Source organism: Xenopus laevis, chromosome 7S (genome assembly GCF_017654675.1).
Source record: "Xenopus laevis strain J_2021 chromosome 7S, Xenopus_laevis_v10.1, whole genome shotgun sequence".
NCBI lineage: Eukaryota > Metazoa > Chordata > Amphibia > Anura > Pipidae > Xenopus > Xenopus laevis.
Genome location: NC_054384.1, coordinates 102,703,125 through 102,728,340, shown reverse-complemented (window position 1 = coordinate 102,728,340; position 25,216 = coordinate 102,703,125). Strand labels below are relative to the sequence as shown.

The following is a 25,216-nucleotide window of genomic DNA, read 5'->3' as shown; positions in this document are numbered from 1 at the left end:
CTCCATTGAAGTCTTGGGGGACACAGGAAACAGTGGGGTATAGCTGATACCACTAGGAGGCAGGACACAACAAAGTAAAAAACTAGCTCCTCCCCTGCCAGCTATATCCCTCAGCAGGCGGAGCCCAGTTCAGTTTTTTTGTTGTGTCCTCAGGAGGACGACGTGATTATTCTTACTTCATTCGGGCTGTAGATTTCATAATATAGATTTTACTTGGTGCTTGTGCCATCGTTGGGCAGGGACAATAACCTGTGTGCACATTATCTACTACATGCACACCGCCCAAAGGCTGCACAGTCCTCAGCTCCTAAACTGTACCATGAAGAATAAGGGAAAGCAGCACAATCATAAAAAGTTAGTCTTTATTTGCTCTGCTTCAAAAAGGTAAGCAAGGCCAGGGACTTGTGTGAAGTGGTTTGGGCAGTTCAGTGTTTAGTCATACACACTTATGAAACCACTAAGACCCCTGTCTTGCAGAGCAAATAAAGACTAACTTTTTCTGATTGTGCTGCTGTCCATTATTCTTCAGAAACAAGAAAGGTTTGCATGTCTACAGGCAGACCTACATAAAAACAAAATCATTCCAATGCTTACCCAAGTTCTGTCGGAATTCTGATTTCACTCCGATCTGCAAGAGCTGGTTTTCAAACAGGACTCCATTATTCTTGCACACAAACCTGAAGCGACAATTATAAGATCACAGTTATAGGATCAATTCCCCTGAGGCAAAAACCAGCAAATATTTCTCACAAACATAAAACAAAGCTGAATGCAGTGTAAATGAGCAGACTTTTCAGCTTCAATTGCACCTTTAGGGTTGATTCACATGGGAAGATTTGTAACCAGCGTTTTTAAAAATCGGCGTAAAGTCGTTCGTTTTGTCGTAACATAGAAAATCCAGGAAATCGCCAGGTACCATGCACACAATACTATTTGAAAGCGCCAGTAGCCTGAAAACACACAGAGACCCTTTTCGGAGCGATAGATCAGAAATTGTATAGTCATAGAGAAGTATAAAAAAATGTCAGTAACAAATAGTCGAGGAGACAAGTAGCCGCGATAATATGCAAAACTTAGAACACACGGCATGACATGAGCGGAAGTGCGTACAGAAGAACGTAGATTCTACGGCGTCAAGTCGTGAGCCTGCTATCCCATGATGCAGTGTGGTATGCCCTATGGGCGGAGATAGTCTTGCAATGCACAGTGGGACAGAAATCACTCGGGAGCCAAAATCGCTAGGAATATTCGCCTGTAAAATAAGCGAGCGACTTGTCGCCGAGACTGGCTTTTTAAAAACGCGGGCGACAAATCTTCCCGTGTGAACCAACCCTTACAGCAAATCAATTCATTACACAGAATAGATACAAACTGCAGGAAAACAAGGACGACTTCCCCATTACTTTAGGCTGTACAAAGTTAGGCCAATCGGAGCAGTGGTGAGTATTTCTCTATTACTACTCGGAGAAGAGCCAACACAGAAGTCCAACGATGTGGTCAGGGAATAGAAGTAGGCTGAAGTACTGGCAAATGTCATAACTCTCTGCAGCTTCTGTGATCATTATGAACAGGGCTTTGTCACCCTCAGATAAGGGAGGAACTCCACGGGCGATTTCAGCACAACCCGACGCGCAAAAACGCAGGCGTCAAGTCGGAAACAACGAAATTAAGGTAAGCAACAGGATCATCGGATGGTGTTGCAGCGGTCGTCCGGCGAGACATGAGTGTTGGATGCAGATGCTGCACGCTTTGTCTGTATCCGACAGTCGTGTCATATGAGCGATGTGACTTCATCCATTTCCATCTATTACCTTATTTCTGTCACATCCGATTTGACGCCTGCGTTTTTGCGCAGCCCGTCGGATTACGACAAAATCGCCTGTGGAGTTCCTCCCTAATCCGTAACACTTTTTGAATCAGGGTTTATTTATAACAGTTTTATTTATAACAGTACTGAACTCGTTTCTGCCCAAGTCAGATGAGATGCAGTTTTTGTATTCTCTAAGAGCAGCAGACAATACAGACCCACAGCAAGAGCAGCAACCATTCTACTAAGGGTTAGTTGCATTAGTATCCCTGTGTAGCTTCAACTATTGCTTGTTCTGTGCCAGAACATGGTTTTTATTAGTAAAGACTTGTCCGTACCATGGGGGGGGGGGAAGAGAAGGAAATTCTTCTGAAAGAACTAACTTCAATAGAGGAGTCGTTTTCTGGTGATTTACTGGATTGAAGTACATAGTGTCTTTACAATTGTGTGTGGTTCTTCTGTACTTGTATACTCACTATTGTTTATTGATAATCTGCTAGCTCTTCATACTGCACTTGTATCAGTTTATTTCTTCTGAGCCAATTATAGGCCTGAGTATTGGTGAAGCGTTAAAGGGATTCGGCCATGTTGTAGTTTTTTTCTTTTCAAAACTTTATTGGTTATATACACAGTATTTGTTTTTAACCCAAATAAATTTTTCTTTATTTACTGTTTTCTCCTTACGTTTACTTAGGGGTCCCTTAATAGATATAATTTCAAGGTTTCAAACCTCACTTAAAAAATAATTTTAACCTTTATATCTTTTTTTTATGTAGAGGCGTTAAATATATATTATAACCTAGTGATTACATTCTGGTGTATGTTACCCTATGTGCCCAGATTTTGGCGTAGGTATTATACGTATCTGAGGATTTACTCCATAATCTCTCATTTACCATTTATGGTTTAATTTTTTTTCCTAAATTACACTGCAAATAATTCACTCTACTATATAAAATGTAATTCAAATTTTTTTTATATTGGTGTGTAGGTGCATCTCAGGTCATTTTGCCTGGTCATGTGATTTCAGAAAGAGCCAGCACTTTAGGATGGAACTGCTTTCTGGCAGGCTGTTGTTTCTCCAACTCAATGTAACTGAAGGTGTCACAGTGGGACCTGGATTTTTACTATTGAGTGCCGTTCTTATATCTACCAGGGAGCTGGTATTGGTTTACCTTCCCATTGTTTTGCTGATGGGCTGCTGGGGGAAGAGAGGGGGGTGATATCACTGGAACTTGCAGTGCAGCAGCAAAGTGTGAATGAAGTTTATCAGAGCACAAGACACATGACTGGGGGCACCTGGGAAATAGACAATAAGTCTAGCCCCATGTTAACTTTCAAAATTAAATATAAAAAAATCAGTTTGTGCTTTTGAAAAACGGATTTCAGTGCAGAAGTCTGCTGGAGCAGCACGATTAACTGATGCATTTTGGGTGACAGTGTCCCTTTAACACTTAGCAGAGCTTTCCCAGAAGTCTGGTTGGTTGAAGGGGCAGTAAATATATAATAACATTGTGTCCTAAGCTTATCTTTAAATTTATATCTAAAGTGCTGGTCCTTACAATACAACCGGATCCTACAGTGGCACTATCGGGCCTTAGAAGAGGTCTTGTAGACGCAGCAGAAAGTAGAACCTTACTCCAACTTTTAATGTACTATTCTAAAAAACAAATTATTCTAAAGTGAAATAGACCTGATATACCAACACTGGAGGCCTGGAAGGAACTAGTAAACAAGGCCCTGCCATGCTATAAGGCTGCCTATTTCTCCAGAGGGTGCACAGACAAATTTATCGCTATATCGATGCTGTGGGTGCTTAACTGTGATACAAATACCCCTCATATATTTTAGAAACTGCTCTCTATAACAATGTGGTACTTAAATGCGCTTTCCTTTCTTTCTTTATTTCTTATATTATTTATCTGTACCTATATTTTGTTAATTTATCTATGAACATAAAACTCAAAAAGGAATTAAAAAAAAAAATATATAACAACAATTCAAGCTAGTGATGGCTGCGGACTGAGACTTCATTTTGGTCATGGATTTGATGCAAGGCCCAAAGTGATGTTCCTACAGCAAAGCAAGGACGTGCATAAGACTCAGGATTATCCATGGAAATGTTGGGTGTCCTTGCTCCACAGTTGCATTGAACCCAACCCAAGAAAAACTGCTGTACAAGAGGAGGAATGCAACACACGCTTACTTGTTTAGAAGCTCATCAGCCTCAGCAATAGGCAAAGCAGGATCTTCGGAAGCAGCAGAACCAGAGCTAAGAGCAAGGAGGCGCATCAGAACATGGAAAAGGAAGGAAAAGGAAGCGAGGACCATAATAAAAAGAAAGGAGAAACAAAATAAAATCTGTTAAAATGATAAGTAGTGTTAGTTTTACCAACAGACACAAGGACACAGACACAAGGGAAGACAAAGTAAGACAGAAAACCTCCCCTTTAAACCAAACTTCTCAATATCTTAATATTAGAAAGGCAACTGCCCTTTAGATTTTTTAACTTTTTCAACATATAATTACTATATTTATGTAGATCAGTGCTGCTCAATTTTGGGCCCAAGGGCTAAATGCAGCTATCCAAGTCTGCCTAAAAATTCCAGACTGAATTGAGTCAATGCTTGTTGTTTACAATGAATCCTTTCTAATATTCATATGATCGTTAAGTCCACAATTGTGGAGGTGGGGTCCAACCAAAGAGAGAGTACCCAGGTTGGGCCTGAATGGGCCTAACAACATCCGCCGGCTTTCAGTTTAAAAATAAGGGGCAGCCTGCATGTGAACAATTAAAGGAGAATTAACTCTAAAAATGAATGTGGCTAAAATGGCATATTTTATATAGTGAACTTATTGCACAAGGCTAAAGTTTCAGCTTGTCAATAGCAGCAATGATCCAGGACTTCAAACTTGTCACAGGGGGTCACCATCTTGGAAAGTGTCTGTGACACTCACATGCTCAGTGGGCTCTGATTGGCTGTTGAGAAGCTAAGCTTAGGGCTCGTCACTAATTATCCAGCAGAAAATGAGCTTCCCCTGTAATATAAGCTGATGCTACAGGTTTGCTGATTATTACATTCTGATGCTAATTGCACTGGTTTCTGTGCTGCCATGTAGTAATTATCTGTATTAATTACTAATCAGCCTTATATTGTGACATTTCTATTCTATGTGTACTGTATATTGTGAGTGGGTCCCTAAGCTCAGTAAGTGACAGCAGCACAGAGCATGTGCAGTGAATCAGCAGAAAAGAAGATGGGGAGCTACTGGGGCATCTTTGGAGACACAGATCTTTACTGCTAAAGGGCTGTGGTTGCCTTGGGCTGGTACAGAAGCACAAACATAATGTACAACATTTCTACCTACTTTAGTTAAGCTTCAGTTCTCCTTTAAAGAGCATTGACCTAAATACTCTTTTTCTGAGCTGGTTATTAGTCTAAATCTTAATATTGCAGTAAAGCAATGTATGAGCAAGGTATCATAGCTGCAGAATTAGCAATGATGATCATGGATTCTATTAAATCTTACTAAATCTGCCCTTACTCTGAAGGCTGGGCTGCCTCGACCAATAGAGACGCAGGACACTCAGAGGGCGGGTCCAAGTCACTGCCCCATCCAATCACAGGCGGTCACAGCAAGACAGACAAAAACAAGAAACAATCCCACCAGAAGCAAGACAGGAAAAGAAAGACCAAGAAAGGAGACATAAATCCTACATGCAATTAAGACAGTCAGCAGGGGACACAGAAAGAAGAGCAAACACAAGCAGATCAGCAGAGAACAGTGGGGTTTTCTATTATAATCATATGAACACAACACTTGGAAAAGATATTGGGCAGAGGGGTAATATGCAAATATGTCTGACTCCAACCAGCTGGCAGTTTTAGTTTTGCAAAATGTCTGCCACCAATGCTGGAATTTAATAATGTATTTTACTGTCAAACGGCTGGTTATAATCACCATGAGCTACTTAAAGGGATTCTGTCATGATTCTTACAGTGTAACTTTTATTTCTAAATTACACTGTTTACACTGCAAATAATTCACTCTACAATATAAAAATTTCATTCCTGAACCAGCAGGTGTATTTTTTAGTTGTAATATTGGTGTGTAGGTGCATCTCAGGTCATTTTGCCTGGTCATGTGATTTCAGAAAGAGCCAGCACTTTAGGATGGAACTGCTTTCTGGCAGGCTGTTGTTCCTCCTACTCAATGTAACTGAATGTGTTGCAGTGGGACCTGGATTTTTACTATTGAGTATCTACCAGGCGGCTGTTATCTTGTGTTAGGGAGCTGCTATCTGGTTACCTTCCCATTGTTCTGTTAGGCTGCTGGGGGGAAAGGGAGGGGGTGATATCACTCCAACTTGCAGTACAGCAGTAAAGAGTGAAGTTTATCATAGCACAAGTCACATGACTGGGGGCAGCTGGGAAACTGACAATATGTCCAGCCCCATGTCAGATTTCAAAATTAAATATTAAAAAAAATCGGTTTGCTTTTTTGAGAAACGGATTTCAGTGCAGAATTCGTCTGGAGCAGCACTAGTAACTGATGCATTTAAAAAAAATGTATTCCTAGACAGTATCCCTTTAAATACTCTTTGTACATTCTCACAATTGCCATATGGTGCAGTGGCATCACAGGAGACTGTGAGTGGAGTGAAACTGATGAAGAGCAGCGCACATTAGAAAAACACCCCCCCCCCATACCTAAGGAAGTTCTCTTCAGCCCCGGGGGCAACAGAGGCTGAAGACGTAGGTGTGTCTGAAAATACATCAACCAGTAAGCTTCCGGCACTCGGTGCCGCCAATCCTGTGACAGCGGCAGCTCGCAGCCCGAGAAGATCAGCAGACGGGGAAGGAGTGGACTATAAAATAAATAAATAAAAACATGCAGCAGAATGAACAGAGTGATAGTCTCAAAGGACCTTATATTAAAGGGTTGGTTTGATTTAACGTTTAGTATGCCGTAAATGGCAAATTCTAAGCAAATTTTCAATTGGTCTTCATTATTTATGTTTTATAGTTTTTTCATCATTAGCCTTCTTCTTCTGACTCTTGCCAGCTTTTGAATGGGGTCGCAAATCTGTAAGACTATATATGTATTGTTTTTGCTACTTTTTATTACTCATCTTTCTATTCAGAGCCTCTCCTAGTCATAGACTAGTCTCTTATTCAAATCAATGTATCGTTGCTAAGGTAATCTGGACCCCAGCAACCAGACTGCTGAAACTACAAACTGCAGAGCTGCTGAATAAAAAGCTAAATAACCCAAAATCCACAAATAATAAAAGATGAAAATCAATTGCAAATTGTCACAGAATATCATCATACTAGAACGTAACCCCTTTAATATATCCTTCTACATGATGTATTTTTGAGTTGTTCGAGAATGGGGGATGTGTACAGTAGGAGTAGGCAAGGTACATAATTAAAAGAAACAAAACCACAGTAATTATAAGGGAGAACAGAAATCAAACAAATACATTTCTTACGGCAGTACTTGGCGTTGGTTCCGCTCCTCCATTAATTTCAGAGTTCTGATCTTTCTTTCCTTCTTCTAATTCACTGACAGCACCTGGTCCCTTCTTCTTCTTTAGTTTCGCCAGGATGGAGGATTCCCGTTCTGGGAATGGAGGCATCTCCTCCAACACTGTTGCCTGTGGGAATTAAAGGGACACAGATGCTGACGTATAAGAGGAGAACAGAACTGTATATTTAGATCCTTTCATCTGTAGAAAGTAGCATATTTTTTATCATTAGCCTATAGATAAAAACAGAATTCATAAAGCAGTGATCCCCAAGCAGTGGCTCATGAGCAACATCTTACTCAAAAACTCATTGTATGTTGTTCCCAGTGGCCTCAAAGAAGGTGCTTATTTTTGAATTCCAGACAAGTTTTGGTTGTATAAAAACCAAGTGTACTGCAAAACAGAGTCTCATGTAGGCTGCCAGTTCATATAGGGGCTACCAAATGACCCATCACAGCCCTTATTTTGAACCACCCAGGAACATTTTTAAATGTGGTGTTGCTCCCCAACTCTTTTTACATCTGAATGTGCCTCGAGGATTAAAAAAAAAAAAATTAAGGACCCATGCTATTTCAGGACAAGGGGCATCAGCAGTATAACAGCCATCACTGATTAGTAAAAACAACCCGCAGAGAAAGAATGTTTCATACACAGTACTCAAGTATATGTCATCGATATACCCTAAATGGGACTGCACTAGGCAAATCCATAATGGAAAAGGACCTTGGAGTCCTTGTAGATGATAAACTTGGCTGTAGCAAGCAATGCCAGTCAGCAGCATCAAGGGCAAATAAGGTCTTGAGCTGTATTAAAAGGGGCATAGAGTCAAGGGAGGAGGGGGTCATTCTTCCACTGTATAGAGCACTGGTAAGGCCCCATCTAGAATATGCCGTACAGTTTTGGTCTCCATCACTCAAACAGGACATTATTGTATTAGAGAGGGTACAGAGAAGGGCAACTAAGCTGGTAAAAGGTATTGAAAATCTTAGCTATGAGGAAAGACTGGCCAAATTGGGGATGTTCACGCTGGAGAAGAGGCGCTTAAGGGGTGATATGATAACTATGTATAAATATATAAGGGGATCATATGATAATATATAACTAATGCTTTATTTACCAGTAGGTCTTTCCAGCTGACACAAGGTCACTCATTCCGATTAGAAGAAAAGAGGCTCCGCCTAAATATTGGGAAGGGGGTTTTTTACAGTGAGAGCTGTGAAGATGTGGAATTGTCTCCCTGAATCAGTGGTGCAGGCTGATACATTAGATAGGTATAAGAAGGGGTTGGATGGTGTTTAGCAAGTGAGGGAATACAGGGATATGGGAAATAGCTCATAGTCCAAGTTGATCCAGGGACTGGTCCCATTGTCATTTTGGAGTCAGGAAGGAATTTTTTCCCCTCTGAGGCAAATTGGAGAGGCTTCAAATTGTTTTTTTTGCCTTCCTCTGGATCAACTGACAGTTAGGCAGGTTAAAATAGAGTTAAAAGTTGAACTTGATGGACGTGTCTTTTTTTCAACCTAACTTCCTATGTTACTAAGATAAATGGAAGGTATCCTCTAACAATGAATCAATATTTCCACTAAATGAACAAGGGGCACTTACAAGCACATCTGTACTGGCGATGGAGCTGAGTTTCAAATATTCGACGGCCCTCTGCTGCAGTTCCACGTCGGCATTTCTGATCTGACTGTCCGAGCGCAGCACATCCTGAATCGTAGTCTTGGTCTCAGGGAAGAGGTTTATGAATTTGATGTAGGTTGAGAGGAGGAGGGCTCGGGTTGATACGCTGCACAGATGGAACTTGGAGTGAAGCAGGTTGAACTGCACAAGGGGACTGAACAAGACAATGAGTGTTAGTGACGCTGTACACAAAGCATTGAATTCAGATGAGCAACCATCCAGCCAAATAGAAGCAAAAAGAAAGAATACTAAGGATTTGCAAGAATCCAAAATCAAATCCCTGATTAACTGCATCCAAATACATTAGAACCCCCATTTTACATCCCCTGATTTTAAAGGAATACGGTCATGAGAAAAAAAAAATGTTTCAAAATGAATCAGTTAATAGTGCTGCTCCAGCAGAATTCTGCACTGAAATCCATTTCTCAAAAGAGCAAACAGATTTTTTTATATTCAATTTTGAAATCTGACATGGGGCTAGACATTTTGCCAATTTCCCAGCTGCCCCAAGTCATGTGACTTGTGTTCTGATAAACTTCAATCACTCTTTACTGCTGTACTGCAAGTTGGAGTGAGATCACCCCCCTCCCTTTTCCCCCCAGCAGCCAAACAAAAGAACAATGGGAAGGTAACCAGATAGCAGCTCCCTAACACAAGATAACAGCTGCCTGGTAGATCTAAGAACAACACTCAATAGTAAAAACCCATGTCCCACTGAGACACATTCAGTTACATTGAAAAGGAAAAACGGCAGCCTGCCAGAAAGCATTTCTCTCCTAAAGTGCAGGCACAAGTCACATGACCAGGGGCAGCAGGGAAATTGACAATATGTCTAGCCCCATGTCAGATTTCAAAATTGAATATAAAAAAAAAAACTGTTTGCTCTTTTGAGAAATGGATTTCAGTGCAGAATTCTGCTGGAGCAGCACTATTAACTGATGCATTTTGAACATTTTTTTTTTTCCCATGACAGTATCCCTTTAAGTTTCCCCTCATTTTACAATGTTGTTTTGTGGTCCCACTTATATATTATGCATAATACATTTCCCTGATTTTACATTTTACTGGATTCTACACCATTTTTTTGTGGGGGTTCTACTGTAACTATATTTTACCGGTTCCACTTGCTAGAACAGGTAATACAGTGAACTAAGCAAAATCCTTAGATAAGAACATTTTGTCACAGTGATTTTAAATGGCAGTTTTCTTTCTGAACAGAGCGATTTTACCTAGACCGAGGATCTCCAGCAATAAGGTTACCAAACTCGCCCAGGATATATCCTCCCACCTTCACCATGTTTTCATGGCAAGCAGGTGCTTGTAGAGCCTAGGAAAAGCAAATACAAATTTTTGGAGGTAGTAGCCATTGTCTGTGTTTGTACTATACTATCCAGGTGAAAGTGCAGATCCAGGATGAGAATACTCCACTAATTACCTCAAACACTGTTTTGGCGGCGTAGCCTTGTACATCATCACGGTTAATGACGATCTGGATGACGCGGTACCAGACCTCTTCACTAACGTAATCCCCAGCTATACGGATCAGATTCAGGATGGTGTCCACATACCAGCTGTAGTCCACAGCATATTTCTCAGCCAAGATGGCAACCTTCAATACCTAATTATTTAAAGCAGAAGGAAAGCTACTGAGGCAGTTTATTGCCAATAGATTAACCACAATAGTGAAAGCTAGAATGCTTTACCATACCCGAGTAAACAGCTCTAGAAGCTCTCTCTGTTTGTTTAGGACACAACTGCCATATTAGCTTGGTGTGACATCACTTCCTACCTGAGTCTCTCCCTACTCACTCATAGCTCTGGGCTCAGGTTACAGCAGGGAGGGGGAGGAGGGAGGGGGGAGCAAACTGAGCATGCTCAAGCCCTAGCCCTGGAGGTTTAAGCTGAAAACAGGAAGTCTGATACAGAAGCCCATGAGTACACAATAGAAGGAAAGAAATGCTGTGTTTCTTTTGACAGAGGACTCAGAGCAGCATTACTTTGAGGGATTACTGGTGTATTTATATAGACCTTTCTGATAAAGCTTTAGCCTTTCCTTCTCCTTTAAAGGGGTGGTTCACATTTAAGTAAACATTTAGTATGTAATAGAATGGCCAATACTAAGCAACTTTTCCATTGGTTTTCATTATTTATTTTTGATTGTTTTAGAATTATTTGCCTTTATCTTCTGACTCTTTCCAGCTTTCTGATGGGCGTCACTGACCCCCAAAGCTGATGCTCTGTAAAGCTACACACTTGTTATTACTGCTACTTTTTATTGCTTGTCTTTCCAGTATGGTCCTCTCCTATTCATATTCCAGTCTCTTATTCAAATCAATGCATGGTTGCTAGGGGAATTTGGACCCTAGCTACCAGATTGTTTATAATGCAGATTAAAGAGCTGCTGAATAAAAAGCTAAAAAACTCAAAAACCTTAAATAAGTCAAATTGTCTCAGAATATCACTCTCTACATCATACTAAAAGTTAACTCAAAGGTGAACAACCCCTTTCAGACGACAAACAGAAACACATGAGCAAACCTCTATATACAATGGCATACACCCATTCACATACAATTTCTTCCCGAATCGAGTAGTCGGCTGTTTCCAGGTAACTGAGCATCTCAGCTACAATCTGCTTGGCGTTGGTGCGGTCGCACATGGCATAAAGGAGATCTGCTGCTCTCTGTCGAACACTGACATCTCTCTCTGTCTAAAGGAATATATGCACAACAACAAAACAAACAAAAATCCTTTAATATCAGTTCCTCCCACAGAAGGGGATGATGTAAATGCTGTATTTTGTATACTAAACATAAACTCACTGCACCACAAGCCTAATCAAACAAATGATTTATGCTTTCAAAGTTGGCCACAGGGGGTCACCATCTTGTAACTTTGTTCAACATCTTTGCAAGACCAAGACTGTGCACATGCTCAGTGTGGTCTGGGCTGCTTAGGGATCGTCATAAATTATCAAAACAGCACAAGTCAAATAATATCTGCCAGAAGCCAATACAGCAAGACTGATTAATAATCAGAATATACAGACTGCACTGGGTCCTGTGTTGTCATGTAATCTAATGTGGATTTTATAGTTTTTGTATTGTTTAATACAAACTTTCTCCAACTCTGCAGAACATCCTCCAAATAGAATCCCAGTTTATCTGTTTAAATCTGGCTCCATGATCTTTCTCCCTGCAGCTGCGGTTGGAAACAATAAAGGGGACGTAAAGGCAAAAATAAAATCCAATACAAATCTCTACATAGTCGCCGACTGCTCTACAGGGAAACAAACAAAGCTGCTTGAGATCTGGGAAGTAAGGTGAGGGCTCCCCCTGCTGTTTGAAAATATGTATGATCCTTTCCCTGCAGAGCAGTTAGGGACCGTCTGAAGTTTCCTATCTTCAGCTGTCAGAGCAAGTAAAACAAGGTTTCTTATAAAAACTGTACACATTTTTTAATTAAATGAAAAGATTTCTTTTTCATTAAAGAAAGTAAAAATGGGATTTTATTTTTTTGCCTTTACATGCCCTTTAACCAAATTTATTTCAGGATTATCCTACTCACCTTTAGGGCATTGATGACTGTTTCAATGTGGGTTTTGACGGCCTCGTGTGAGAATTCTGAACTGGCCAGCGTGCACATACTCTCCAGCGCAAGGTAACGAAGGTTGGTCTCACGGTGCTGCAGGAACTGGCCGAGCTGGTTGCAGGCTCTCACCAGCAAATTAGGTTCACTGATAAAGAATAAAACAGATATGAAATGTGGCAAATACAACTTAGCCCTAAATATAGGTAATGGAAGAAACACTGACTATTACCACGCTTTAAAGGATAAACAAACATTTAAAATAAGTGAAAGCAAAATTGATGAGAGTGCTATTCTAAGAAATGGTGCAATATACATTATTTATATTGTTTTTATTCCAAGATATTAAGTGATACATGTACTGTTAATATGAATGAATTTTGTTACAACAGCACCACCTGCTGGTCAGTTTCCCACCAGTCTGACCACCAAGTAGTCAAGGAAGTTGTCAGGAGAAAGAAAGAGGACATCAGAGCAGCTTTTCTGCTGACAATTTCCTTGACTACTTTGTGGTCAGACTGGTTGGAAACTGACCAGCAGGTGGCGCTTTTGGAACAAAATTCATTGATATTTACAGTACATGTATCCCTTAATATCTTGGAATAAAAACAAAATAAATAATGAATGTATATTACAAAAATGCTTAGAATAGCCCCCTCATGAAGTTTACATTCACTAATTTTAAAGGTTTACTTATACTTTAATTAAAAATAAGTTCTGTTTAGAAGATTCCGATGACTGTAATGTACCACATGGTAAATATGATAAGCAATTAACCTAGTACAGCATATGGACATATATTGCCAGTCTAGATCATGGCTGACAAAAACACAGACAAGGTACTGGCTGATTGGATTTCCTGTTTTCGAGGGATCACTTCCAGTGAGGATCTGAAACCATTTGTCACACATACACTTATATACTGCATTTGTCATTCAGTTTGGTTTAAACAAAGCAAAAGATATCAAAGCATCGGTCTGGCAGCTACAGACTGCTGGAAGAGCTATTTTGGGGCTTTACAGAGGTCTACTATAACAACTGCGGTTTTAAGTGCAAGCGTTACAGCACCTGGAACACCATTAAGTAAAAAATATTTTGTCTGTTGACGCAGCATACAAATAAACATTTCTATAATCCTACAGGTTTTTATTCTATAGTTCTGTAGAGAGCCACAAATAACACATATTTCCGTGTTAGAGCTTGAACCACTGAAGCACCTTATCCATGATATACTATATAAATGTTTCCTCTAGATCAGTTCACACGGTCTCATATCAGCTTTGCAACCTACTCTCAATGTTGAATCAACCTCAGGCATCTCCAAGCAGCAAGGCAGTTAATGTTAATGAGCCTTTTAGATATAGGGTAATTGATTTTACTTTGTTTTGCTAAAGCATATTTAGGCCACACAGGCAGATTCAGGGAGATTAGGCGACAAATCTCCTCTACTTCGTGGCGACTAATCTCCCTGATCTGCCTTCCCCTCCCTTTTGCCGGCTAAGATGAGAACTGCCTGGGGGCCCATAATTGCCTCATGGGGAAATTTCGGGCGACTACGGAAAACGAAGGGATCCGATTTTCATTTTAGCTGGCAGAAGGCAGATTAGTCGCCGCAAAGAAGATGAGATTTGTTGTCTGGAGCATAATCTCCCCGAATCTGCCCATGTGACCAGACCCTTAGAATCACTGCAATTAAGCAAGATAAGAGCCCTTCTGTTTGCCCCTATGCAAGAACAACAAGTCTTTTACCAGTTAGGATGGTGGCAGACTGGTAGATTAGTTGCCCAGTGACATATTGTCACTACTTCGGGCGACTAATCTCCCCAGATGCCTTGCCGCCGGCGATTCGTATGCTATCCCGCCATGATTCATATTCTTGCCGGTGGGAGGGCATTTGGGGAGATTAGTTGCCCACAGTAGAGAGGATTTGTCGCTGGGTGACTAATCACCCTGTCTGCCACCACCCTTAAGCAATTTCACAAAGTCTACATAAAAAAAGAATGTTATGATTCAGGATCATGATTCAAGTTCCATATGCACCAGTTTGCACCACAGATGTCAATGAGGTAACATGGGGTGATTTTAAGTGATGATACTGAAGGGTGACATTACCCTTAAATAGCACAAGTATGATCTACCTTCTCAATACCCAGCTTTCTTTGTGTGTTAATGTGTGTATTACCTACCTGTCATAGTGAATAATTAGGCTGATGGCCTCAAACAGTATAGCATTCTTTGCATTGGAATGTTGCACTTTCTTGGATTTGGGAGGCTCCTGTGCTTTGTTTAGGATAGTTTCAAGACACTCCACTAGGCGGCCCTTCACAGCAGCATCCTCTGAAACAAAGGTGGCACACAGACAAGTGAGAGAGAGAGAGAGAGAGAGAGAGAGAGAGAGAGAGAGAGAGAGAGAGAGAGAGAGACGAGAGAGAAGAGAGAGAGAGAGAGAGAGAGGAGAGAGAGAGGAGAGAGGCCAGAGAGAGAGAGAGAGAGAGAGGCAGAGAGAGAGAGAGAGAGAGAGGCAGGCAGAGAGAGAGAGAGGCAGGCAGAGAGAGAGAGGCAGGGCAGAGAGAGAGAGAGAGAGAGGCAGAGAGAGAGAGAGAGAGAGAGGAGAGAGAGAGAGAGAGAGGAGAGAGAGAGGCAGAGAGAGAGAGAGAGAGGAGAGAGAGAAGAGAGAGAGAGAGAGAGGAGAGAGAAGGCAGAGAGAGAGAGAGAGAGAGAGAGAGAGAGGAGAGAGAGAGAGGAGAGAGAGAGAGAGAGGCAGAGAGAGAGAGAGAGAGAGAGAGGAGAGAGAGAGAGAGAGAGGGCAGAGAGAGAGAGAAGAGGAGAGGAGAGGAGAGAGAGAGAGAGAGAGAGAGAGGCGAGAGAGGCAGAGAGAGAGAGAGAAGAGAGGAGAAGGAGAGAGAGGAGAGAGGCAGAGAGAGGCAGAGAGAAGAGAGAGAGAGAGAGAGAGAGAGAAGAGAGAGAGGAGAGAGAGGAGAGAGAGAGAGGAGAGAGCAGAGAGAGAGAGAGAGAGAGAGAGAGAGAGAGAGAGAGAGAGAGAGAGAGAGGCAGAGAGAGAGAGAGAGAGAGAGAGAGAGAGAGAGAGAGAGAGAGAGACGAGCGAGAGAGCCGAGAGAGAAGAGAGAGAGAGAGAGAGAGAGAGAGAGGCAGAGAGAGAGAGAGAGAGAGAGAGACAGAGAGAGAGAGAGAGGCAGAGAGAGAGAGAGGCAGAGAGAGAGAGAGAGAGAGAGGCAGAGAGAGAGAGAGAGGCACAGAGAGAGAGAGAGGCACAGAGAGAGAGAGGCACAGAGAGAGAAGGCATGCTTTCAGGGGAGTGCAAGAAGACCCCATTGAGATTTACCTGGAGGTGGGTAGCACTGGAGAAGGCGCAGCAGTTTTACGGAGAGCCAGGGAGCAGGTACAAAGTAATATGTGTAATCCTGCAGGTCTGTGGAGGCCGATGAGACAATCTGTAAGAGGGAATGTAATCCAAAATCAGACAGTAGCAAAAGAGAAAACATATGGGCACTTAATGAATGAAATATTAACAACAAAAAGAAAAGAATGCAGAAAGAAACTTCACCCGGCTTAGGCGAGACACCGCCAGAGAGACGCAGGTTTTGAAGTCATCTGGGTTTTTGCGGCAGAGGCAGGTGATTAGACTGACAGCTGCTGTAACCACTCCCTGGAACAAAGAGCAATACCTTAGTCAGGTCTATACACAACAGAATGATGGAGCACAACAGAGCTAAATGGCTAGCAGGATCCAGCTTACTGACCCAGACTGTGTCATTTCCAGCACAATCACAACAGGAACTGTGAATCTGACCTATGGCAGCTCAGCTAAGAAAATATTTTATACGTTAGGCTTTATATACACACACAAACACACACTTATTTTTGTGTAAAAATAAAAAAGTAGCTTGTATTTGATTGAGCTAAGATATAATTAATCATTATTGGTGGCAAAGCAGTCCTATTGGGTTTATTTAAAGAGAGACTGCTCACCTTTAAATTATTTTTTAATGATGTAGAGACAACTTGCAATTGGTTCTTTTTTTTTTATTATTATTATTATTTATTATTATTATATGTGTTTTTTGAGTTATTTAGCTTTTTATTCACCAGCTCTCCATTTTCCAATTTTAGCAATCTGGTTGCTAGAGTCGAAATTACCCTAGCAACCATGCATTGATTTGAATAAGAGACTGGAATATGAATAGGAGAGGCCTGAATAGAAAGAGGACTAGTTAAAAAGGCAATAACAATACATTTGTAGCCTTACAGAGCATTTGTTTTTAGATGGGGTCAGTGACCCCCAATTGAAAGCTGGAAAGAATCAGAAGGCAAATAATTCAAAAACTATCAAAAACTAACAATGAAGACCAATCGAAAAGTTGCTTAGAATTTGCCATTCTCTAACATACTAATGGTTAACTTGAAGGTGAACCACCCTTTAAATGATTTTTATAGTAAACATAAAATATAGAGATGCAAATGAGTCTAAACCCAGCAATCTGGTTAACGGGTCACATACCTGTAGTAATAATGCAATACCATTTAACTCAGGGGTCCCCAACCTTTTATTTTTTTGCAAGGACCGGGGGGGTGGGGTCGGCAGCAAGTTTGGACGTGCTAGCATCCAATTTGGCCGTGCCGCGTTTTTGGGCGCTGGGCAGCCCAGTGCAGAAGTGTCCGCGGCCCGGCGGTTGGTGACCCCTTATTTAACTGATGCTGAACACTAGTATAACTTTTTTTTTTTTTTTAAGGTTAAAATATCTGTTTTAGTTCAAACATGCATGACGCAAATAGCAATATTACCTATTTCTATACAATGTTTTATAACAAGCCCTAATAACTTCAACACAGAGCTGCTCACTTCCTGTAACTTGATTATTAATTTTATAATTAAATATGAAGTTATTTAATTAAAAGATTTATGGGCTGAATAGCAGTTCTGGGTGTGTGGCCAAATCCAAGGTAAATAACAAATGTATTGTTAAACACCGGTGACCTGTAGCTGCAGTGTTGCTCATTTGAACAATGAACCCGTTTCACTCACTCAACAATCCTGTAAAGATATGTACATGTTTCTACTCTCGTCTCAGCCATGCAGCATTTTGCTATGTAGGAAACACACAAGGCCCCTTTATTTATTTGATGAGAAAAAGAATGTGAATAAAACTCAAACAAGGGTCCTGTAGCCAGGGCCGGAACTAGGGGTAGGCAGAAGAGGCAGCTGTCGAGGGTGCAATGATAGGGGGGCGCTGGGCAGCTACCTCTAAAATTGGATTCTGCCTACCCCTAGTCCTTGTTCACACCCCTTACTCCACTTTTTCCCTCCGTCCCTCTCCCCATCCTCCCCTCCGTCCCACTCCCCTTTTCCTCCCTCTCCCCTTTTCTTTCCCTCTACCCTCCCTCCTCTCTGTCCCTCATCCCTCCCTCTTCTCCCCTCCCTCCTCCATTCCTCTCCCCTCCATCCCTTCGCTCTCCCTTCCCCTGACCCTCTCCCCTCCATCCCTCTCCTCTCCCTTCCCCTGTCCCTCTCCCCTCCCTTCCCCTGTCCCTCTCCCCTCCCTCACTCCTCTGTCCCTCACCTCCATCCCTCCTCTCCCCTCCTGCTCCCACCTCCTATTCGCTTTCCCGGTGCTTGTGTGGGTTTCTGCTAAGTATTTCCTCCTACATTCCAAAACATACAGGTAGGTAAAAGGAACAGTAAAACAAAAAAAATAAAGTGTTATAAAGTAACTGAAATATAAGGTACAGTTTCCCTGGTAAAATTCACTGGTAAAATTGATCCGGTTGCTTCAGAAACACTACGATAGTACAATAGTTCATATACACAAACAGTTGTGTAGCAATGGGCCGCCAATTGAAATAGGGCTAAATAGCACATTACAGATAAGCTCTGTAGACCACCAACCTACCTGCCGTCTGCTATGTAACCTGAGCCTTTTCTATTTTCAGTGGCTCTCTCATTGCTAGTGCTACACATACAATAATATTTGGGAGAAACATACCATGTGTTGATCATTAAGAAGATGAACAACCCGAGATGTCCATTCCCCCATAGGTACAAGATCCGGGGACGTTTTGTATAACCTCAATAAGCAAAGGGCTGCACTCTGCTTTACACTGTCCATGGTGTCCCTACAGAGGAAGCACATTTCATATTAAAAAACATTATTACAAAGCCTGACAAGGTAAAATCCATTGTCTAGAGAGGTGCTGAATACAGATTCTTATTAGGAAAAAAGTCAGTTCTACTGGGCTGACAGACACACATTGAGTACAAGAACAAACATATTGACAAATACAGAAGTGCTTTAATTGCTTAGCTGATCCAAATATCCTCACCTGTATCTAATCAATAAGATGTGACTGGGACCTTTATCATGACTATAGTTCTGATATTTTGCAGTCATCCAATTGATGTCATGTCAACCAGTTGCTTAACCACAGTAACTTTGTTCACCTTTAAATTAACTTTTAGTATGATGTAGAGAGTGATATTCTGAGACAATTTGCAATTTATTTATTTTTTATTATTATTTGTGGTTCTCAAGTTATTTAGCTTTTTATTTAGCAGCTCTCCAGTTTGCAATTTCAGCCATCTGGTTGCTAGGGTCCAAATTGCCCTAACAACCATGCATTGATCTGAATAAGAGACTGGAATATGAATAGGAGAGGCCTGAACAGAAAGAGGACTAGTTAAAAGTAGCAATAGCAATACATTTGTAGCCTTACAGAGCATTTGTTTTTAAATGGGGTTAGTGAACCCCATTTGAAAGCTGGAAAGATTTAGAAGATGAAGGCAAATAATTAAAAAAAGTACTAAAAATGAATAATGAAGACCAATTGAAAAATAGCTTAGAATTCTATAACATACTAAAAGTTAACTTAAAGGCGAACCACCCTTTAACAGGGGTCATTCACCTTCCAATAAACTGGTCTGAGGCTGCCAGAGTAGAGACACTTGAGAATACCAGTCCAATCTGGCACTCAAAGCCAAAGAGTCCTTACCCGGCTACCAGAATCCTTGGGATCTCAGAGGCAAATGCTTCAGCCATTTCTCTGCTCCCCACATTTGCAATGCAGTGCAGGGCCAGGCACATGAAAGTAGGGTTACGGCTGGCCAGGTCGTTTTTGATGGCGTTATTAATGAGACGAATAAGTTCGCTGTTGGAATTCACAAGAACGGAGATGAAAAGGTAGCCCTAGGGAAATAAAAGAATGTTAGTATTGGTTACATTACTTCTTTACATCAGAATAAGAAATCATTTGTTGTAATATTGTATCCAGAATTAAACAGTAACCTCAGATCTTACTTATTGTGTATATTACATTATTTAGCTGAGGTTTTGTGGGGCAATGTTAATATTTTCTTACAGGGCCCAGAAACCTTTACAAGACAGTTACAGAGATGTCATTGTTATATTAAAATGTGTCTGTCTGGTCAACTCCACTATTTCCCTCATCAAACTGACCTAGGAGGCCAGAGGTACTTACAAAAAATTTGATAAAACCTGGAGTCCCTGGTGGGAGTCTGGACTGGGAGCCTCAGTGACCTTCAATCTTGCTGATGTTAGGACTGCCAATGCCTTCAGATCTATATGGGAATTCTAGGATCTCCGTGTTAAATTAAACCAGGCTATCAATCTGCTCCCTACTTCTAGATCAGGGGTCCCCAACCTTTTTTACCCGTGAGCCACATTCAAATGTAAAGAGTTAGGGAGCAACACAAGCATGAAAAAGTTCCTTGGGGTAACAAATAAGGGCTGTGTTTGGCTAATTGGTAGCCCCTATGTGGACTAGCAGCCTACAGGACACTCTACTTGGCACTATACTTCGATTTTATGCCATTAAAACTTGCCTCCAAGCCTGGAATTCAAGAATAAGCACCTGCTTTAAAGACAGAGCAACATCCAAGGGGTTGGAGAGGAAAATGTTGCTCACGAGCTACTGGTTGGGGATCATTGTTCTAGATCGATGATCAAGACCTTCTGTACTTAAAGGGATACTGTCATGGGAAAAAAACATTTTTTCAAAATGAATCAGTTAATAGTGCTGCTCCAGCAGAATTCTGCACTGAAATCTATTTCTCAAAAGCGCAAACAGATTTTTTTATATTAAATTTTGAAATCTGACATGGGGCTAGGCATATTGTCAATTTCCCAGTTGCCCCAATTCATGTGACTTGTGAAACTTCAATCACTCTTTACTGCAAGTTGGAGTGATATCACCCCCTCCCTTCCCCCCCCCAGCAGCCAAACAAAAGAACAATGGGAAGGTAACCAGATAACAGCTCCCTAACACAAGATAACAGCTGCCTGGTAGATCTAAGAACAAAACTCAATAGTAAAAACCCATGTCCCACTGAGACACATTCAGTTACATTGAGAAGGAAAAACAGCAGCCTGCCAGTAAGCATTTCTCTCCTTAAGTGCAGGCACAAGTCACATGACCAGGGGCAGCTGGGAAATTGAGAAAATGTCTAGCCCCATGTCAGATTTCAAAATGGAATATAAAAAAAATCTGTTTGCTCTTTTAAGAAATAGATTTCAGTGCAGAATTCTGCTGGAGCAGCACTATTAACTGATTCATTTTGGAAATTTTTTTTTTCCCCATGACAGTATCCCTTTAATAACACACTTTCTTTTTTTAATGTTTTCTACCTGTGTTCTTTGTTTGTGTTTTTTATTATGTTTCACTGTATAATCGGGGAATAAAAACATAAAAGTTTCCTTTAAAAAATGTCACAGGTCATAGGACGGAGCGGTTCGGATGTTTTGGGTTCAGGCCCTCTTGTGTGTTTGAGTGTTTACTTCATAACACTCTTATGGGCCTTCAGGATCCCACCATTATACCTGGTTTGGGAACCACTTGCGGGGGGGGGGGGCAGCCCCAGAGTTTGGGAGTCATAATCTTAAACTATTGCTACCCCAGCAAAGGATACTGGGGGAAGCAGGCAACGGTGATTCAAGAAAAGGCTGAGGGACACATGCTGGACATAAATGTAAATGAGTAAGAAGTAAAGAATATAAATAGTTACTCTGTAGAGTGTGAAGTAGTAGGTTCTATTTGACCTAGCAACAAAACAGCTGCAAATGTAGGAGAACAAACACTAAAACTTGTTTGTTCTTTGTAAATCCAAGGACATATTTTGTACTTTTTTTTTTGTTTGCGCACAGTGAAAAAAAGCAAGGGTAATAAAAGGTTAAAAATCCAAGTACTTATCGCTGTGCTGACACAAAAACAAAAATGTTTGCTGGACCTGTTCCCAAAAAAGCAGTAGCATAGCACATTGCTTAAAGGAACAGTAATAAATGAAAGTATCAATGTAATCACAATATAATGTACTGTTGCTGTGCACTGGTAAAACTGGTGTGTTTGCTTCAGAAACACTACTATAGTTTATATAAACAAGCTGCTGTGTAGCCATGGGGGCAGCCATTCAAGCACAGGATACACAGTAGATAACAGATAAGTACTACTATAGTTTATATAAACAAGCTGCTGTGTAGCCATGGGGGCAGCCATTCAAGCACAGGATACACCGTAGATAACAGATAAGTACTACTATAGTTTATATAACCAAGCTGCTGTGTAGCCATGGGGGCAGCCATTCAAGCACAGGATACACAGTAGATAGATAAGTACTACTATAGTTTATATAAACAAGCTGCTGTGTAGCCATGGGGGCAGCCATTCAAGCACAGGATACACAGTAGATAACAGATAAGTACTACTATAGTTTATATAAACAAGCTGCTATGTAGCCATGGGAGCAGCCATTCAGGCACAGGATACACAGTAGATAACAGATAAGTACTACTATAGTTTATATAAACAAGCTGCTGTGTAGCCATGGGCACAGTTCACATAGCAGATAAGACCTGTAGAATACAATTGTGTTTTATTTGTTATCTGCTGTGTATCCTTTTTTGCAGCTTGCATGGCTGCCCCCATGGCTACACAACAGCTTATTAATATAAACTATAGTTGTGTTTCTAAAGCAAATACAGAATTTTCACCAGCGCAGAGCAACAGGACATTATATTTTAATTACTTTGATAGACTTTTTTTTGGTGTACTGTTCCTTTAACCCGTTTGCTATTTGAGAACTGATAGGGCAAACAGAGCTGTTGTGGAAATTCAGTTGCCGGTTTTGGAGAGGAGGGCGGCCAATACAGCGCTCTTAATTAAGTGCACAAGTTTAGTTTTCCTTTATAGATTTGCAATTCCCGTGCATCCAGACGAACAACACTTTAACCTTCTCTGGGGATTAGGATGGGGGGGGTCCAGTCTTCAATAATGGCCTCTCCTCATATTAATCAGTGTTTAAGGAATTGTTTCCCCCTTGCAAGTCAATGCAAGTAACACAAACCCCTGGTTGGCTTTCTTATTTCACTATATGCACACAGTAAGTCCCTCTACCTGAAATTATCATATTTTAGAGCCCTGGGATAGCGAGGCTCGCATATGGTCACAAAAACCTGGCACATACATCTTCCCTAATTTCACGTTAAATATATAAGCCACGCCCTCAATATAAAGGTAAATATCCTGCAGCTCTCATACGTCTTTGGCTAAAATAATAATGTCAGCCACTGTTATTACCGAAGCCCTTGCCACGCTAAACGAAGTAAAGTAAAATATTCTGTATTTGACACTACTGAAGAAGAAGCCATATCAAAACCTTAATTTAGTAGGCAATTACGAGTAATATATGGTGTTGCTTTTACATGGTGCTTAAAATTTATATCTTTAAAAATAGCCCCTTTATTGGAGCTCCCTATAGATGTTCTCTGGTCTCCGTTTTAAATGAGAGGTGGGCGTGTCCTAACGGTCCCTGCCAGAAGCACAGTAGGAGGGGGACAGCCAATCACAGCCCTGCAGTCACACAAGCAAAGACAGACTTCAGTTCCCTATCAGGTCCTGCTAGCTGCTGATTGGTTGCCGCCGACTCCCCTGCACAGCCTGGGAATTCAGGGAACAGGAAGTGGAAGAGAAAGGAGGGATTATTAGGATTTTTATAGAAATATTCAATAAATCAGCCTGAAACACTTCTTTTTTTAAGCACAATTCTTCTATCTCTAAATGAGTATAATGCACTGGTACGTTCTTATTTTGTACACAATATGTCTCCTTTAATCTTGCTATAATTATAGTGAACACGGGGCAGGGTGATCCATCTGGGTAGGAGGCAGTGCCTCTCACGCTGTTCCTTAGTTACTTACAATCTGTTTCTCTGTGTATTTATTGGAGCTCAGCAAGTTCACAGCTTCCATGTGCCCAAAGTCGATATCATGGCCCAGCAGGAAGATAAAGAGCAGCTTACAGACGTATTTCTTCTTACTGTAGCCATCGAGTGCTTTGTCACCTGTTTATAGTAAAGGCATAAGACGACATGGGGAAATCAAACATCTGTGACACAAAATATATTGATATGCAATCTCCCGACATGTTCTGCACACAGACTAATAAGCACATGGCTTGTGACGAGGCATTTAGTTATTTTGCCCACAAACAAAATGAATCAGCAGAAGCAACTGGTTCCAGGAACATTATCATTCAGCCTCGTGTGATTATGGGGCATAGCAGATTTTTTTTTACATGTCTGTTTAATTCCAGCATCTTCTGGACTGGTTTTTCCTCTATTAGATACAGGTATGGGATCTGTTATCCAGAAAATAGTTATCCAGAAAGCTCTGAATTAGTGTAAGAGGACACCCTAAGATTTAGTCGCTTGTCAACAAGTCGCCTCTTTTTCGGGCTACTAATCTCCCCAATAAGCCTTGTCGACAGCTAGAATCTAAATCGCCGGTGGGATGGCACTTTGAGCGCTTCTTTTACCAAAGTCCCGGGCGACTTCGGAAAAAAAAAAAAAATCGATCTGAGTGCCAGCCGGAAGGATAATTAGATTCTAGCCGGCGACAAGGCTTATTGGGGAGATTAGTCGCACGAAGAAAAGGCGACTTGTCGACAGGCGACTAAATCTCCCCTAATCTTAGTGTGTGCCCTGACCCTTACAGAAAGGCGGTCTCCCATAGACTCCATTATATAGTGAATTAAGGATATTATAAAAATATAAGGATATTATAAGTTACCAAGGAGTTTCATGACCATATAAAAACATGAGACCGAAGGCCGAGTGTTTTTATACAGGTCATGGAACTCCGATGTAACTTCTAATATCCTCATATTTTGCAACTGGGGGTACTTTATTTATTATAACACACAAGTTTCAGTGAGTCATGTGACAGAAATGACATCAGAACTCACCGTTTATAAGGATATAATTTACAAAATATTCATGGCTTTTGTGCATTATAATCAAATAATCCAACATTTTTAAAAATGATTTCCTTTTTCTCAGTAATAATAAAACAGTAACTTGTATTTGATCCCAACTATGATATAATTATTCCTTATTGGAAGCAAAACCAGCCTATTGGGCTTATTTAATGTTTACATGTTTTTTTTAGTAGACACAGACATGAAGATCTAAATTATGGAAAGACCCCTTATCCGGAAACCCCCAGGTTCCGAGCATTCCGGATAACAGATCCCATACCTGTACAATAATTATGTAAGGGATTTATAAGAAAATCCTGTGAGA

At 41.0% G+C, this 25,216-nt stretch overlaps 1 protein-coding gene across 2 annotated transcripts in view; it reads right to left on the bottom strand.

Annotated features, from left to right (window-relative positions):
* The window catches only part of LOC108697267 (AP-2 complex subunit alpha-1), a 44,645-nt gene that overhangs the window by 7,690 nt on the left and 11,739 nt on the right, over window positions 1-25,216 (bottom strand). Inside the window, exons 3-17 of one of the 2 annotated variants that reach the window (XM_041571640.1) lie at window positions 23,835-23,977; window positions 19,618-19,811; window positions 18,615-18,744; window positions 16,178-16,279; window positions 15,956-16,064; window positions 14,799-14,949; window positions 12,592-12,760; window positions 11,597-11,734; window positions 10,460-10,642; window positions 10,254-10,351; window positions 8,947-9,178; window positions 7,306-7,470; window positions 6,521-6,678; window positions 4,014-4,079; window positions 595-677 (exon numbers count right to left, since the gene is read on the bottom strand). In XM_041571640.1, coding sequence (XP_041427574.1) covers window positions 595-677; window positions 4,014-4,079; window positions 6,521-6,678; window positions 7,306-7,470; window positions 8,947-9,178; window positions 10,254-10,351; window positions 10,460-10,642; window positions 11,597-11,734; window positions 12,592-12,760; window positions 14,799-14,949; window positions 15,956-16,064; window positions 16,178-16,279; window positions 18,615-18,744; window positions 19,618-19,811; window positions 23,835-23,977 — 2,121 coding nt within the window. The remainder of the gene's footprint in view (window positions 1-594; window positions 678-4,013; window positions 4,080-6,520; window positions 6,679-7,305; window positions 7,471-8,946; window positions 9,179-10,253; window positions 10,352-10,459; window positions 10,643-11,596; window positions 11,735-12,591; window positions 12,761-14,798; window positions 14,950-15,955; window positions 16,065-16,177; window positions 16,280-18,614; window positions 18,745-19,617; window positions 19,812-23,834; window positions 23,978-25,216) is intronic. The other variant, XM_041571641.1, reaches the window with a different exon arrangement.